The 17,267-nt window shown below is 41.8% G+C and overlaps 1 protein-coding gene across 1 annotated transcript; it reads left to right on the top strand.

The window, feature by feature from the left end:
- Positions 1-13,062: 13,062 nt before the first annotated feature.
- Positions 13,063-14,133, top strand: sox1b (SRY-box transcription factor 1b). The gene has a single exon (XM_071908927.2). It carries the CDS (start codon positions 13,063-13,065, stop codon positions 14,131-14,133), a length of 1,071 nt encoding a protein of 356 aa, XP_071765028.1.
- Positions 14,134-17,267: the final 3,134 nt, after the last annotated feature.

Here is a 17,267-nt window from a genome sequence, read left to right as displayed (position 1 = left end):
GGGAGGGATGTTAGATCTTTTGAAAAATTAATTATATCCTGATTTTATTTGAAATTATTTGAATTGCTAAATGTAACAAAATATTATTTCCCACTCTTCCACTACTTTCTCTGTTTGACTTCCCAGAGACCACCTGTCAATCAGTCCAGTACTGTGACTTTGTCTTTTTCCTTGGATTTTCTGTTGATGCAGTTTGAGTTTCTCTTTTCTTTGTCTGTTCAGCCATGGTGGCTGTCACTGCTCACACTAACTACCCAGTTCTTCTTCTGTTTATTCCAAACAAACAAACTTTTTCTGGTGCCTGCATGGACCCCACTCACATGATAAGCTGAATAAATTACTCCAAGGTAGTAAGTTAGGAGCAAAACAGGGTTTCATTAGATAAGTCCACCCAATAGTCTACAAAATAAATATAGTGACTCATTTTGGTCCTAAAAAAATCCATTCTGCCTATCCTCCTTGTTCTCCTAGCATGTTGCTCTTACATGGTTGCTAGATGGTAACAGGAACATTTTAAGGGACACAAAGGCCTACTTTTCACTCCTTATTTTTGGCTTGCATCAATTTTTTGGGTATCTAGGAAGTGAAGCTTATTCTACTGTTGCACTCAGGATGAGAGCATCAGCTATGCCCAATGTAATATAAATGTCCCAGGAAAAAGTCCTCAGAGAAAGGAAACCAAGGCACTCTTTTATGTGCTCAAGTTAAAAAGCCTTTTTTTTTTGCTATGGCTAGTCTAGATGTTTTGGCAATTCTTTGTCTCGGCTGACAGGACTTTCCACCCTAAAGAAGTTATTTTCTGTGTGGCTGGTGTATCAGATGAAATTAGCTGTGGTGGTGGGAGGGGGGTTGAATGGGATTAGCACTGTTTGGCCACAGACACCAACCAGACGCACACACGCACACACACACACACACACACACACATAGAGGTGTCAGCCCAGCATGCTGAACCTCTCTTTGTGACAGTCAGCTGTTTTCTCTCCTGTTGTGCAAGGTGGCAGAAATGGAGGTGTGTATTGGGATGGGTTGGTGGGGTGTGTGTGGGTGTGCATGTGTGTGTGGGTGGGGAGGGGGTTGAGCAAGAGAGACAATGTGCACATGTTGCCACCCATAAATGCTTACTTTTTAAAATAATCCCAAATTTCTGCCCAAAACTGACACAGTCAACAACTTGCATGAGGTGAAAGGCTGGGCATTCTACAATCTGCTATATACTTCTGTTGTTAAAAGCTGAATTTTATTTTAGGAGAACATCATTTATTTAGTGCATGTGCTACTGTATGAATTCATGAACAGTCAAGCACTAATATTGGTTACATACACACAGAACTACAGTGGTGCACACGAGAAAACAGTATTTTTCTCTGTTTTGTGTTGAACTTTTCATTAGGTAATTTCATTTAATTTCTATTATCACATGAGCTCATATTAAGGTATGTGCGTTCAGAAATGTCAATTTATGACCACGGTGACATTTCACTTTAAATTGAACGAAGAAGGAAGCTGATGAGATGAAAGGAAGTTTTTGTCTTTGGTTGGACTTCCTGTTTCACTTCCTGGGTCTAATTCAGTTTGTGAAAAAGTTTTTCTGTGGATTTGCTTGTTTGACAGTTGTTCATATTAAGATTTGTCCTATTTGAAATGCAGTTAAGATCATGGTTGTGACTTTGCTTGGTTTATTGAACGTCTTGACTTCTTTGTCCTTCCGATCGATAAATCGAGCCTGAACTCAAATCGAGCCATGGACTTCTTCACCTTTTCATGTGTTTGAGCTGAAGCATTGCCTTTAAATAACATGCGCCTTCAATTCAGTTTTGTTTAGGATGACTGCTCACAAAGATTGAATTGACAACTTTAGCTACCTAATAAAATGTGCTTTACATAATCTGAAATGATTTAGGCGATTGATTGTAGGTTCAATCTCCATAACTCAGGATTTCTGGGTAATGAAGTCCTCAAAATTCAAAGATTTACCTCTCGTTGCCATTTGAGGCTGCCAACATGTGAAATTGCTTGGTGTAGCTTTAACTTTGAGTCAGAATCTGCATATCTTAATGTGAAGGTGGACTTGTATTGATTTCCACATTCATCACCACAAGGTTGCATCTAGCTGGAGACTTTGTATTCAGGAGCATTGGAATTGGCAGAGTGGGGTGCATGTAAAAAATGACTCGAAGTAATAATCTGTGATATTTTCATATGAATAAATGTCTGTTTTTGTACTCTCTATCACCGATTGCTATAACACAGTATAGTGATTCAACCTATCTCCAGTTCAAAGCTTTTCCATTGTCTGTTCTAAACACCTGGTGTCTGGTAGCTCTTTCCTGGGAAAAATCCTCTGGTGCACAGGAAGTGATGCGTTTTACGTTTCCGGTTTGTTTGGAATAAACAGAAGAAGAAGAACTGTGTAGTTAGCATGAGCAGTGATAGCCACCATGGCTGAACAGACAAAGAAAAGAGAAACTCAAACTGCATCAACAGAAAATCCAAGGAAAAAGACGTCACAGCACTGGACACACTGTTTGATTGACAGGTGATCTCTGCACCAAAGATGGAGCCAAAATAAGAAAATGAGGAATTTGAGGATTATCACTTTAAGTGAAGGTATGAATCAGGCTTGGGACAATAATGATTCCTTTGGTTTGTGTGTGTGTTGACATCTATGTGCATGTGTTTGCATTGGCCAGGCAGGTTGGACTGATGCTGGTCTCTTTGATGTGTACATGCATGCTTAGTGTGTGTGTGTGTGCGTGTGTGTGTGTGTGTGTGTGTGTGTTTGTATTGGCCGGGATTGACGCTGCTCCCTCAGAGGGACTATCATTGCTGGTAATCCTCTTCATGGTCTACTAATCTGTTTTCGCTGGGGTCACTCCATCCCAGCCCTCCCTCCCTCCCTCGCCCCACCTCTCCCTCCCTCTCTCTATCCCATTCCCCTCGCTTCTCTCTCTATCCCACCTGTCACCCTCTCTCTCTCTCTCGCTTCCTTCCTCTCGGCTATACGAGGGTCACTCCTCCCTTTCCTCCCTCTCTCCAAAGGTCACTCCTTCATAACGCTAATCTCATTTCACAGAGAATCAAAGCTTTCATGTTTTAGCTGCCGGCCCATTTGAAAATCAAACTCATAATGAGAGATTAGGGCCTGCATGCCCTCTCTCTCCATCCTCCTTTCCTTCCCTCCGATCCATCCATCTCTCCTTCCTCCTCCTCTCCCTTTCTCCCACCCCCTGATTTTTAATAATATCGGCCCCATGTGAATTATATATCGGTCTGACTGTCCTCCCTCCACCCTTCCATCCTTCCTATCTCCTCATCTCCTCATCCCTTTCAACCCCGCTGCTTACCTCTTCTCCTCTCACCGCTGACAAAACCACAATCAGATTTCTCCGCAGTTCCTACCTAAACACACACACACACACACACACACACACACATAAACAGACACACTCATACACATGGTCTAATCATATTTCTGCCTATCTAGAAGCAATCACTGATAGTGTTGGCTGCTCCCAACGCCTTGACAATACTGGCAGAGAGGGAGGCCGCACACGCTCTAATTAAATTAAATGTTGTGTGTGTGTGTGTGTGTGTGTGTGTGTGTGACTGCCGCAAATCTAGCTCTGGTGTTAGCGCTCCTTGACCTGTCGGTGGGTCTAGAAAAGAAGCATCAGGTGGTGATCTAGCAGACGGAACAATAACAGGAAACAAAATGATTGTTTGACATGAAGAGCCCCTTTATGAGATTCATAATGCTGAAGTCCTGACTGGCTGATGGTTGATGCAACTAAAGGCTCATGGTCAGTTTCAGAAATTAGGTTATAGATCATCTTTGCTGCATTAAAAGTCAAATTGGTAATCCTCGAGTTCCTCATTTTTTATTTTGGCAATATCTGTGAGATCACCTGTCAATCAATGGATTTTCTGTTGATGCAGTTTGAGTTTCTCTTTTCTTTGTCTGTTCAGCCATGGTGGCTATCACTGCTCATGCCCAGTTCTTCTTCTTCTGTTTATTCCAAACAAACCGGAAACGTAAAACGCATCACTTCCTGTGCGGCAGAGGATTTTTCCCAGGAAAGAGAAGCATAAGGAAAAGCTTTCATGAACTGGCTATAGGTTGAATCACTGTTGTGTTACATCAATCAGAGATAGAGAGTAGGAAAACAGGCAGTTATTAATATGAAAATTTTGCGGATTACTACTTTAATGGGGCAAAAATGGAACTGAATGAAAATGGGGAAACCAAACCAAAACTATGGTGGGGATCTAGATGAGTGAAATGTTCTCCCTTTCAGATTTGAATGGCACAACTCATCCATATAGAGGGCTCTAGTTTGTACCTTCTCTAGTTGATATATGAGTGTCCCAACTCTTGCACTCAAGGCTGGAATATCATCTCTAATGGAATTCAGTGGCTCAAATCTTCTATATGCAGAGCTCTAGTTTCCCTCACAATTGTATTCTTATCAGGATGGAAAAGCCTCTGAAAAAGCCTTTAGACTATCATGGGACACTAAAACTCTCCATTGAAACCCAGGATGATGATAACTGTGTTCTCCTGGGTTTCCATCCACAGTCCAAAGACATGCCAGTCAGGTGGATTGGAGAGTCTAAACTGCCCATAGGTATGCATGCAAGTGTCTGTCTCTGTTAACCCCCTATGATGAACTAGCAACCTGTCCAGCGTGCCTCCCCGCCTTCTGCCCAATGCATGCTGGGATACGCTCCCCTGTGACCCTGAACAGGAATAAGCGGGTGAAAGCAAATTAATGAACTCTGATATGTGGAGGGCTCTGGTATGAAACATCTCTGCACTATCTTTAAGACATAATGCGTATCTGTCTTCCACTAGTTTCAATCCATTACTGCTGGGGCCAATTAGCGACGAGTGATGTGGCCGCTAATTGTGAAAGTACTTGGAGAGAGATGCTGTTGAGAATGACTGGAGGACGCATTTACACTACCAGCTAAAGTCTGAATTTTCCATTTGCAGTGTATATGGTACAGAACTGATCTTGTTGCAGCTGTTTGTGTAGGGGAGAACAACTTGGAATCTGTCGTTTTTGGGGTAGTTTGTCTGTTAGGAACGCCGGAAAAATTGCTTATCTGTGTGAGGAATGGTAGAATTATTCCGTCTTGCGGCTGCAGTGTAAACGCGGACTGATCTGCCTGAAGCCCGGGCTGTCTGGCAGACAGGCAAAACCCATTAGCAAGGCTCCGTTAGTGATCGTCTTGTAAACCGAGACCCCGGGCATTCATTAGGCATCAATCAAAGGATGAGGTGTGATGATTAAATGATGAGTGCAAATGCTTAACAGTGTTCTGTACACCAGGCCACTTTCCTCTGACACTTGAAAAATGGGGGGGGGGGAATGGATGGGAGAAAGATGAAGACGGTCGTCTCGACGCAGACGGCTGGAACCGGTTGGAACCGGATGGCTGGAACTGGTTAATTTATTCATGGAAGTTATTAAAGAAAGTGTATTTGAAAGCGCTGAAGTAAGAACTTGACGTTACCTGCGAACACCGGTGCTAAATAGTGAAGCGAAGTGAAGGGAATTCGGTGCGCTGGCGTTGGCTTTCGATAATCATAGTTAAATGACACTCAATGTAGGAATTCACATACATTATTCCTATGTCATTAGACCGCCTGTAGGCATTAAATACTCTATCCCAAAGCTAAATACTACAACCAAGTCTCTGACCTGTGATGCGTTCTGCTGGAAGTCTTGAGTTACTCCATTAATAATAAATGGCCAATAAAATATTAATCTGAACGTTTACATCCAAATGAGTTTTATATGATGGCAGTGAAGATGTCAAGTTGGAAAGTCATCCTGGGTTCTGTTACCATCACCTGTACACTGTTGTGATGTCACATTTACACTTTACATTATTATTTTAAGCATGTTTAGCTGTTGTTCTTATGTCTTGCAATGAGTGCGACAGGGAAGAACGCTAAAATTCCTAGAGAGCCAGTGTTACAAGAAACCATCATAATACACTGTAGAGTGTATGTTAATAGAAATAGCACAGATTAGATAATTGGTCACACTCTATTTCATTTCATAAATGGAGACAACAGTAATAGATCCAAGGCTTTGAGAAAAATATATTGTGTATAAGCCTTCTTTTCAGATATCATCTTTATAGAAATCTAATATTGACATCAAAACTACACGTCATCTATTGATTAGATTATACTATATCCACACAGGAATACTGATGGTAAAACTTGTTTATCATAACGTTCCACCGTCCTTTTTTCCATAATCTGATTTTAGAAAATGTTAGTTTCACATAGTAGGTTCGTTAATTTTGGCAATGTCATATCTGACATTTTCACGTTTGTCTATGTGTGATACAGTAAGGAGGTAAATCACGATTTAAGCTTATTATGTAACCAATGACTTTATTCAGCATCAACCATTTCATTTCTGTCAGGTATTATTACCTTTGCAAACTTATTAAGAGTTTTAATGGCTGTGTTAACTATTTTGCAAGCATGGACATTAGTAAGTGTGTGTGTGTGTGTGTGTGTGTGTGTGTGTGTGTGTGTGTGTGTGTGTGTGTGTGTGTGTGTGTGTACTCCCAGCCCTGTCAGTGCTGCTGAGCTCCAGTAGAGTTGACAGCTTGCTGTGACAGAGAGCCTTAAACAAACCCACTGGGTCGGCTGCTGCACAGGAAAAATGCCTTTGATTCTATTAGGCCTGTGGGTGGGTGTGTGCGTGTGTGTGTGTGTGTGTGTGTGTGTGTGTGTCGCCTGTTGGCTTAGAGATTCCAGGGCTACCAGTGGGGTGAAGATGTGAAGATGTGAAGACCGTCCTTGCCGGGTGTTTTATCTACCAGCGCTCTTTGATCTGCCGCCCCGCCCAGGAGTTTGTTTGTGTGTGTGTGGAGAGAAAGAAAGAGATCATTAATTATGCATAATTACATAATCAGTTAAATCAGTTAAACCTGTCTAATTCTACTGTTTTTCAGTTTTTTTGCTACCCTACCTCCTGTCTGCTAGCTCTTTCCTGGGAAAAATCATCCACCGCACAGAGTGTGATGTGTTTTACGTTTCCGCTTTGTTTGGAATAAACAGCAGAAGAACTGGGTAGTTAGCATGAGCAGCGATAGCCACGATGGCTGAACAGACAAAGACAAGTAGCACAAACAAGGATTAGTGGTAGCCTACTGTAGCGGCATGCATTCTGAACACAAGGGAAATAAAGTGAGCACTTGATTCATCTTAACTTGGAAGTAAATCAAGCAGACCTCAAGCTGAGTCAAGCACACCTCAAGAAGTGCAGCTATTCAAAAACCATATTCAAGTTGTGTAGTGTATCAAAGTGGTGATGTCTCACAGCTTTTTGGCAAACACAAAACCTCTCAGTGCGACAAAACCAGCCTATAATCCACACCCATTCAAACCAAACACCTTCACCTGCTTGTTATATCTCACTTAGGTAGAATATTTTCTTCTTTAAACATAGTAAGCGTCCATATTAATGTCATTCACTTGATTGCATTCTGAAAACTACAGTGATGTTTTTTTCTTCTAATTTATGTCTACTGCAATTCCTGAAACATTCCCTTCAAATCATGTAAACGTTAATAAAATTACTGAATATCCTAGTATTCTGAGTGCAAACCTCAGTCACACAATCAGAAACACAGACCCAATGCTTCCAGCACCATCCCATTTGTACACTGGCTGTCCCGTGCCAAACAAATACCATTACACTCCAGGAAGTTCCCATTCTGTCTGAAGACCTTGTATCTCCAAAATGTCAACTTTTCAGGAATTAAGAAAAATAGTTTAATTTTTAGCTTGACCACTGTACATTTTTGAGTTTATCCAATGGGGGTTGAAAGGGTTTCATAAGCACCAATGGTTGTAGAATTTTCTCAACCCATAGAGGAGCATGTAATCGAAGTTAAAAATTGAAGTTAAAACATGAAAATCGCCAAAATTGGAGATATGAGGTTTTCACATGACAATAACAGTGGTAAGCTCCACCTGTAAACACCTATGTGCTGTGGTCGCACAGTGCTATTGTAATCCAGTTGAAAATCAGTGAGCTTCTTCCTGGTATGTGGATGTACAGTGCACCAGCAGGGGCGGACTTAGTGATTTGGGGGCCCTATGGGCAAAGGCAAGCATGGGGCCCCCCTGAATCCCAATCTTTAACCCTTTCAATCCATCCTTTCTATACATTAACTTCAAGTTGGGGCTGAGCAAAGCATGCATGCAAAGGCACTTTTTGTTTGTTTTTCCACCCCACATGGCTAGCTTTGCTTATTTTCATTTTGTTTTTTACTTTTCTCTCAGCTACTGGTGCAGTGGCAAGGAAAATTAGCTTAAAGTCAAGTGGCAAAATCACACTAGAAGTGGAATAGCCCCCTGTAGCGTGACTGAGTAGACTGAGGTGACCATGACTTAAGATTGAAATAATTTATTGGAACAAAAAGAGGGGTGTTTTCCATAAGTGCATTTCTTTTAAATTGATAAAAAAATATGTTTATTCTTGTCTTTTGCGGGGCCCTCTGGCTGCTGGGGCCCAAGGCAGTCGCCTACCTTTGCTTGATGGTAAGACCGCTCCTGGCCACCAGCCTCCAGTCGGCTGATGCTTGTGCGACTTCTACCATACTGCCTGGTCACACTGTATTTCACTTATGCGGGGCTCTTGGAGCTCTGCAGCCTAAACAGTGCAGACTGAATCCCCTAAGCGTCATGCATGAACGTACAAACAAACAAATGAGCGAACACACAGAGCCTGGCTCTTATAGAGATTCTCATTCTCATCTGCCATTGATGATACATTTTTTGCTATTTTACTCTGATATTGTCACCTCAGTTCAACAGAATCATCCTCTCAGAAGTCAAAATGTTTTAAACGGTAATGCAAATGAAACCTTTAAAATGTCCATGTTTCTGATACATTTTCAGCTCCTGATTAACTGCCATCTAGTCCATTGTGAGTATTTGCATTAAGATCATTGCAAGTCTGGTTGATATTGAAACATCAATTCACTGAACTGGATGACAGAGTCCTTGCATTTAGTACCATTAGCCATCAAATCGACTATATATCGACTAATGTTGACTACATTTCTGTGGACAAAGTGGAGCAACAACTGATGACTGACAAGATGTTATTATTTGGTCAATGTGAAAAATTATTAGACGTAAGTCACCAAACTGTTTAGAGGGAATATTGGTCCTGAATGCTCCTTTTCTAGATAAGATATAGCTTCCAAATAAATTCCTGCTGATTTGTGCTTGATCTTTGTTCTTCATTATAATGCTAAAAGCTACATGATCAAATTTGGACTACATCATCAAATTTGGACTACATCATCACATTTGGACTACATCATCACATTTGGACTACATCTTCAAATTTGGACTCACCTAGGCTAAAGGTATGGAGACTCATAAGTTGAAAGTTTTGGGCCAATCCCATGATTTGGTTTCCTTATGCTTGTATTAAGTTCTGCCTCTGACCCTCCAACCTTCTTCTGCTCGATTTCCTTGGTGCTAAATGCATGTACTGTACGCCTATATGTAATACAGTATATGTGTGTATGTGGCCATGTATTTCTGCTGCATGAATGGAAAGAGGCAGAGAGAAGAGACTGTCACAGTGTGGAGAAAAAAAAAACAGACCATACAAGCCACTTAACAACACTATAGCCAGCTGGCAAAAGGGAGAGGGGGGATAAAAATGCAGCCATGCCAGCGTGCCAACAGTTTTCCCGGCTCGCTGAGAGGCGAGCAGCACCTGACAGATGCCGCTTGGTAGCGTCGTCCCACAGGGTTTAAGAGATCCTCCACGGGACAGGAGGCGGGGGGAGCAGGAAGAGGCTGGAATACTCCACCGGCACCTGGGACACGCTGCTGGAACCAGCCGCCACTGGGAGCTGAACTAACTCTCTTTAATGTCTATCTATCTATCTATCTATCTATCTATCTATCTGTCTGTCTGTCTATCTGTCTATCTGTCTATCTATCTGTATGTATATTTATCTGGTTGGTTACATCTGTTTATTTGTCTATGTATTTATTTATTTATTCACCTATGTAGTTGTTTATTTGCTTGTTTATTTGTTATTTTAGACATGTTTTTATTAATTGTTTATTTATTTGGTTTGTTGGTTTCATTTGTTTGTCTATGTATTTATTTATTTACATATAGGCTATAGTATAGACTATAGTATAGTTTATTTGCTTGTTTATTTGTTATTTTAGACATGTTTTTATTAATTTATTTGTTTATTTATTTGGTTTGTTGGTTTCATTTGTTTGTCTATGTATTTATTTATTTACATATAGGCTATAGTATAGACAATAGTATAGTTTATTTGCTTGTTTATTTGTTATTTTAGACATGTTTTTTTTACTTATTATTTGGTGGTGGGTTTAATTTGTTTATTTGTCTGTATGTGTATTAATGTTTTGTTTGTTTATTTGTTTGTTGTCTGTTTGGATATTTGTTTGTTGTCTCTCTCTCTCTCTGTCTTTCTCTCTCTATCTATCTATCCACCACGGTTGGGGTTGTGTGACATCAGAAAAAAAAAAAAAATAACACAAACAAATAACCGAATTTCTACAATGAGGCTATTAAATGATAATGCTGAATATCGTTCGCAAATGCAATGTTGCGTTTTTTGAGTAGGCGTAGTTAGTAGTAACTAATATAGTATAAGAACAGCAACTAAATGGGTTCATGGGTTTATTATTATTATTATTATTATTATCACTACTATTACTACTATTTATATACACTTTCAATCGACAATAATTTAATATAACATCTCCAAAAAAATCGACGCAAGTGTTGTCAGCTACAAAGAACTGAATGAACAAATTTTAAATTCAAACTGTTCGTTTGAAAGCAGCCGCATCTCCTTTTCCCATTCAATAGGCTACTGTATGAAAAAGTCAATTGAATTGGCTCATTTCAGCACAACTGATCGCTTAGAATCGTCCTTGATCCTTACTGTAAGAACAGCAGCATGTAAGCTTCCCGGGCCTATTGCTAAAGGCCTGTGTGTGGATTGTGATTGAATTGTGTGAATTCCTGTACACCGGCCTATTGCGATAGGAACTCATAGTGATTTAACTGTACGGTGTTTTTATATCTCCTATGGTATCACTGTAACATTAACATTCCTATCATTTATTATAGGATTATATGGTTCTTTTTGTAAGGGGTTAAATTCTCTCTCTCTCGCTCTCTCTCTCTCTCTCCCTCTCTCTCTCTCTCTCTCTCTCTCCCTCCCTCTCTCGCTCGCGCTCGATGGTGAAACAAAAGGGCCGCTTTGGATGGCACGTGCTCCGGGCGTCAGTCACCTGTTTCCTAGCAACGGGCACAACAGAAAAGCACCTGTGGCTCTGAATAGGAGGCTGTTGAAAAGAAACTTAGTTGGCCAAATAGCCTACGGGGAAAAAAAATATTCCAAAATCAGCGGTAGCCTGTCAGCCAGCCTGTCTTTGAACCATAGGCCCATTTCCCCTTCTGTTTGATATTCAATATTCAACAACATAGAAAATATATTCAAATGGGCCTCAATAAATAAAAAAAACAAAACAACATTTAGCCTATTACTATCTATAGTAGCCTAATAGTCTTTTTGTTAATGCTTTTAACGGCCAGTAGAAACTAAACGAGCATCCCCCCCCCCCCAAGTTTAGCGAATTGTATAAAAGTGTACAGTTTACAGCTAGGCTACTATGCTGTTTATTTTGGCAGTGGTCCATGCGTATCAATTCACTAAATCCTTTAGGCCTTTATGGCAAGTCGCTACATCAAATAGGCCTATTTGCCATCATAACTTTCAAACCCGACGGTCTCAACTAAATTTCTGGGTACAAATTAAGTGAATTAATGACTGAAAAGATATATTAGATATATTATTAGGCTATTATTTGGCCAATGTGATAAATTATTAGGTCACCAAACTATCAGTTTAGAGGGAATATTGGCTCTGAATGCCCCTCTTTTTTACCCCTCGTTTTTAGACAGTAGAAGAGTTAAAGGTTACAGTGTTAATTTATCTATCCTTAATAGACTAGCCTACTTATTGCATACAAGATGTTGCCACTGTTTTAGACCTAGGCCTATAGTTCCTATTTGTAGCCCAAGTAAGTCACAGGCCTATTCCTTCATAATAATTGTGAAACTACAGGATATAGGCTCTAAGTATGTTGTATGACCAATGATGATGATGACGACGATTAAGCTAGGTAGCCTATATTTGGCTGGTTGACTTCCTATTTGCTCTATTCTAATATATCAAAATTGTCTTTGTTGTATTCTATTCTCTGCTGCTGCAACGACCCAGTTTCCCCATGTGGATCATTAAAGTTTCATTTCATCTAAGCCAATGGAATCTAACTTGTTTTTTTTTTCCATTTCAGAATATTTCACAAAGTGACCATGAAAATGTTTGACAGAACACATATTTGATAGCATAAATACTGTATCTATCGCGAGAAGAGACTAGACAGTACACAAAATTATAGGGAATTAAACTGCTTATATGTTTTGTGTTTTTGAACCACACACACACACACATACAGACACACAAACGCGCGCGCACACACACAAAAACAGATGACAGAGGGAGTAATTTTTAGGTCTCGCGCTCCGACGTCACCAGAACCGCGAGCCCCTGCATGCAAATCACGTCTCCGCTCGAGCCTCTCCATTGGCCGTCTCGCGCTCATTTAGCTGCTGTCAAAGCGCGCGGCCCGGGCACGCTCTGTTAACTTTTCCTAGTACAGCTTCAACCAAAGTAAAGCTCAAACAAGCGGTTTCTATTCTTTTCGGCGCTCGCGGATGAGAGGAAAAAAAGGGACGAAAAAGGGGAAGTGCAGACTATCCAAGTTTCCCTCTGAGTGGATTTCATCCTGAGACTACAGCACGTCCTTTTCATCTCTCTCTCTCCGTGTTTCTTCCACTCTTTCTCGGTCTCGCTCTCTCGTCCTCGGAGGTCTAGCTACAGCCAGGCCAGCCTGAATGTTTCTGTGTGTTTGACTGAGAAGTGTTTCCTACCAAGGCGAGGTGAATGTACAGCATCATGATGGAGACGGACTTGCATTCCCCCGTGGTGCCCCAGACCAACCCCTCCAACCCGGGGGGACACGCGGGAGGAGGAGGCGGGGGGACCGGCAACAAAGTCCCCCAGGAAAGAGTCAAGAGACCCATGAACGCCTTCATGGTCTGGTCCCGGGGCCAGCGGCGGAAAATGGCGCAGGAAAACCCCAAGATGCACAACTCGGAGATCAGCAAGCGGCTGGGCGCGGAGTGGAAGGTGATGACCGAGGCGGAGAAGAGACCGTTCATCGACGAGGCGAAGCGGCTCCGGGCCATGCACATGAAGGAGCACCCGGACTACAAGTACCGGCCGCGGAGGAAGACCAAGACGCTGCTGAAGAAGGACAAGTACTCGCTGGCCGGGGGGCTCCTCGGCTCCCCGGCGGGCGTCGGCGTCGGGATGGGCGGCGGGCAGCGGCTCGAGAGCCCCGGAGGGGGCCACGGAGGAGCGGCCGCCGGATACGCCACGCACGTGAACGGCTGGGCAAACGGCACCTACTCGGGCCAGGTGGCGGCCGCGGCGGCGGCGGCTCACGCGATGATGCAGGAGGCGCAGCTCGCGTACACGCAACACCCGGGCGCCGGAGCGCACCCGCACCACCCGCATTCGCACCACCACCCGCATCACCACCCGCACAACCCGCAGCCCGTGCACCGGTACGACATGACCGCCTTACCGTACAGCCCCATCTCGAACTCTCAGGGCTACATGAGCGCCTCCCCGCCGGGCTACGGCGGGATCACCGGCTACACTCACCAGCACCAAAGCTCCGGTGTCTCTCCGGTGTCCGGGGCGATCGGGGGGACTTTGGGCTCCCTGGTGAAATCTGAGCCTAACGTGAGCCCTCCGGTTTCCACCGCGCGCGCACCGCCGCCGTGCCCCACCGGGGACCTGCGGGACATGATCAGCATGTACCTACCGACCGGAGAGGCGGCGGGGGACTCGTCCGTTCAGAGCAGACTCCATGTGCTCCACCCGCAGCACTATCAGAGCAGCGGCTCCACTCCGGTAAACGGGACGGTCCCTCTGACTCATATCTAGGCTGCAGCAGACAGGGAGAGACCTTAATGTACTATAAGCACTACAAACCACAACCAAATATTTAAACTCTTAGATGTGGGCGCAGGCTGCTGATGAATTGTAAATTATAGGCGGTTATAGCCATAAAAATGCAATCACTTTGAACAAACTTTTTATTATTAATATTATTATTTTTCTTTCAGTGAAGGATTTTTTTTGTGTCTGTCCGAGCTGAGGAAAGCGCATCCGATTTACTTTTGCTCTCTGGAACAGAGCATGCCAAGTTTTGACACGATTTCAATTATATCCCGTGAAGGCTGGTGCATTTTGAAGGTTCTTTTTTCGATTTTTTTTTTTCTGTGGAATTAGAAGCCCGGGCTGTTTGTTTGATGAGAGATCCTTAAGGCCTGTTTAAAGAGGTAAACGTCTAATTTAAAAAGAGGGGGGAAATGTGTGGAAGATGTGTTGAAGAAAAAAAGTTTCTAGGCTGCAATCTCGATTTCTTTCCCGTTTTCTCCTGCTTGTGAACATGTGAGTCGGTGTAATCTGGATTTGTTTTTGTTGTTGTAAAATCCTGTAAATTGTGAATAAATAGGCCTACTGGAAAAAAAAACAAAATCTCTTTTATGCAATTGTACATAATTTACAAAATACCTAACCTGCATTTTATGGCAGAGAACGACACAATTTTTGCGCTGGAGTTTAATAAATTTGTAAGAATCTGTTCAATCTTGGAGAAAGTGTTAGTTTTGTTCGTGGGGTATTTAATTGTTTTTTGCGGGGAATTTAAATAGGCGCGTGAAAGCTGTCCTTGCTATTTATTTAAATTTATTTACATTTCTGGGAAGAAAGATGCAGACTAGCCTGTTCTCGTTGAAACAATTATGGGATAAAAGTCTCGGGAAACAACAATAAAATCGGGTCAAAATTGCAAATGACCAGTGATGAAGGTTATTGCCCAAAAAAAACTGCTTGTTTGAAAAGAGCATAATGGAAACGTTATGAGTTGTGTATCTCAAAGATTCAATTGGGTTCTTATTTGATTCTATTTCTCATGTAATTAAATGGAACATTAATCGAACTATCGTCGCTTCTTAATAAAAGTCCTGGAAATAAACCTTACGACCTTTTACACTGTTCTGACGCAAAGTAAATGGATTATTTTTGGTTTTTTTATAATCCACCATTTAATTACCCATCTTTTTAGACTGACATTAATCTTTATAATATAATTCATATTCTAAGCTACATCAGTATCAATCTGATGTAAGTTATATGAGGATAGGGTCATTTAAGGGAAAAAATGGAAAATAAATTAATTATTTCCTGAAAATATAATTGATTTTTGTTAATATTGGTGGTTGTTTGCCTTATGATGATAACTGACTGGATCATCCTTTTATTATCACTGAATCTACTTAATTATCCACATTCATTTGGCTGCAGCATTACAGCTACAGGTTCCACATGTGTCACCTTGCTGCCTGTAGTCCTTTGCTTTTGCAATTCTAATATTTTACTTAGAATGATGTTATTTCCAGGCTTACTTGCCTGCAGTATCACCAGTCGGTTCAAATAATTGGCTAAACAATGACATATTTTGTCAGTGGATAGTTTATTTGATAGCTTAATAAACTAAGGTGCTGATTGTAAGTCAGATTATAAGAGACACTTGTTGGTTGAGGCATTTCTCTCCTGGGAGAGAGAACTTGTAACATTCAAATAATGTTCTAATTTTCCCAATTCTGCTTTTCAATTCATTTTTGATAGGGCCAAATTGAAAGTGCCTGTTTTGCTTCAGGGTCAATATTTTAAACTCAAGCCCACTTTCAATGTAATGTGTCAAGTGCTGATTTTTTGTTTTGTTTTGGTTTTTTTTTTTTGTCCTCAAGTTTTTTTTTCTCTATATTATTTTTTTTAATTCAGGTTGTGAAAGTGGATTGAGGCTATTTCTCAAAAGCAGAATCTCTTTCCCCCCATGTTATTTTATCAAAAATAACATAACAGATGTTTTTTTTAGCCTTTACTGTTTCAACTCCTTGGAAGTCCATAGTTGCAATCACTAAAACCACATGTTCTTCAGGTTCGAAAGGACCTTTAATTAATCTTCTTACATCAATTTATTTAGCAAATTTTCTCCCAATTGTGGCATAATTATTCATCATCCAATCTGTCTAAGGTGGAGGTTTATTTAGCTTTTTAGGCTAAGGATATATTAATTACCCAATACTGTGTGCTATTTACTTCCCAACCAATGACAGAGCTGCAACTCATCTAAAATTAAGGTTCTAACTTTGACAGTAGGGGCCACTTTTCTGTGTTGAAATACCATCTCATAGCTGTATCTACAAGGTTCATCTCTTGCTTTTCAAGTAGGCGGAGGAAAAGCATGCTGGAGGAGAGCGGATTATCAGAGAGTTGCTTCTTTTTCGTCATGGTTACCTGCCTGCTAGGGGTCGTGACCTCCCTAATCTAGATCTCAAATCCGACCGCAAGAGTATCCGGTGGTCAATTGGACTACTAATTCTTCACTCACCTCAATTGGGCCCTCTTCAACCCCCCAACCCCCCTCTCTCTATTTAAGGGGTCCTGTCCCAATTCCTGACCCCCAGCAAGAGCATTACTGCACATTTACACCCCAGCGACAACCGCTATCCCCTGCATCTTTTGTATGAGTGTGTATGTGTGTAATTTTACTGCTGGTTAAATTATTTCCTTCTCTGAATTTGATGGCTGAATCATTGAGGGGGGATTGAATGAGCGGAGAGGAGAAAGGAGAGAGAAGACGAAGAGAGGGGTTTGTGTGTGTGTGTGTGTGTGTGTGTGTGTGTGTGTGTGTGTGTGTGTGTGTGTGCGTGCGCTGGAGGAGAATAGGGATTAGTCGGGGTATGAGCGGGGCGAGCCGGGGGTCACCCCAACCCAAAAAACACATCCCAGCAAGGAACGCCCCTGCTGGTTTTTATCAGACTAACTACCGCTCTGTCTGGACTTAAAAGACAAGAGGGCAAGGTGGACAAGCACGGGACACACACACACACACACACGCACACACACACAACAAGCCTGTTTCCAGGGGCATCAGCTCACTAAAGTCGAAGGTATGGCAAAGTCCCTGCATCTAATTTGCCACCAAATTTGCCATCAAATTGACTGTA

The sequence above is a fragment of the Centroberyx gerrardi genome, chromosome 21 (assembly GCF_048128805.1).
Source record: "Centroberyx gerrardi isolate f3 chromosome 21, fCenGer3.hap1.cur.20231027, whole genome shotgun sequence".
Lineage (NCBI taxonomy): Eukaryota > Metazoa > Chordata > Actinopteri > Beryciformes > Berycidae > Centroberyx > Centroberyx gerrardi.
This window is presented reverse-complemented; position numbering and strand designations above follow the sequence as displayed.

Excerpts from the sequence above, each read along its gene's own strand:
- sox1b (XM_071908927.2), top strand. The coding sequence starts at position 13,063 with ATGTACAGCATCATGATGGAGACGGACTTGCATTCCCCCGTGGTGCCC.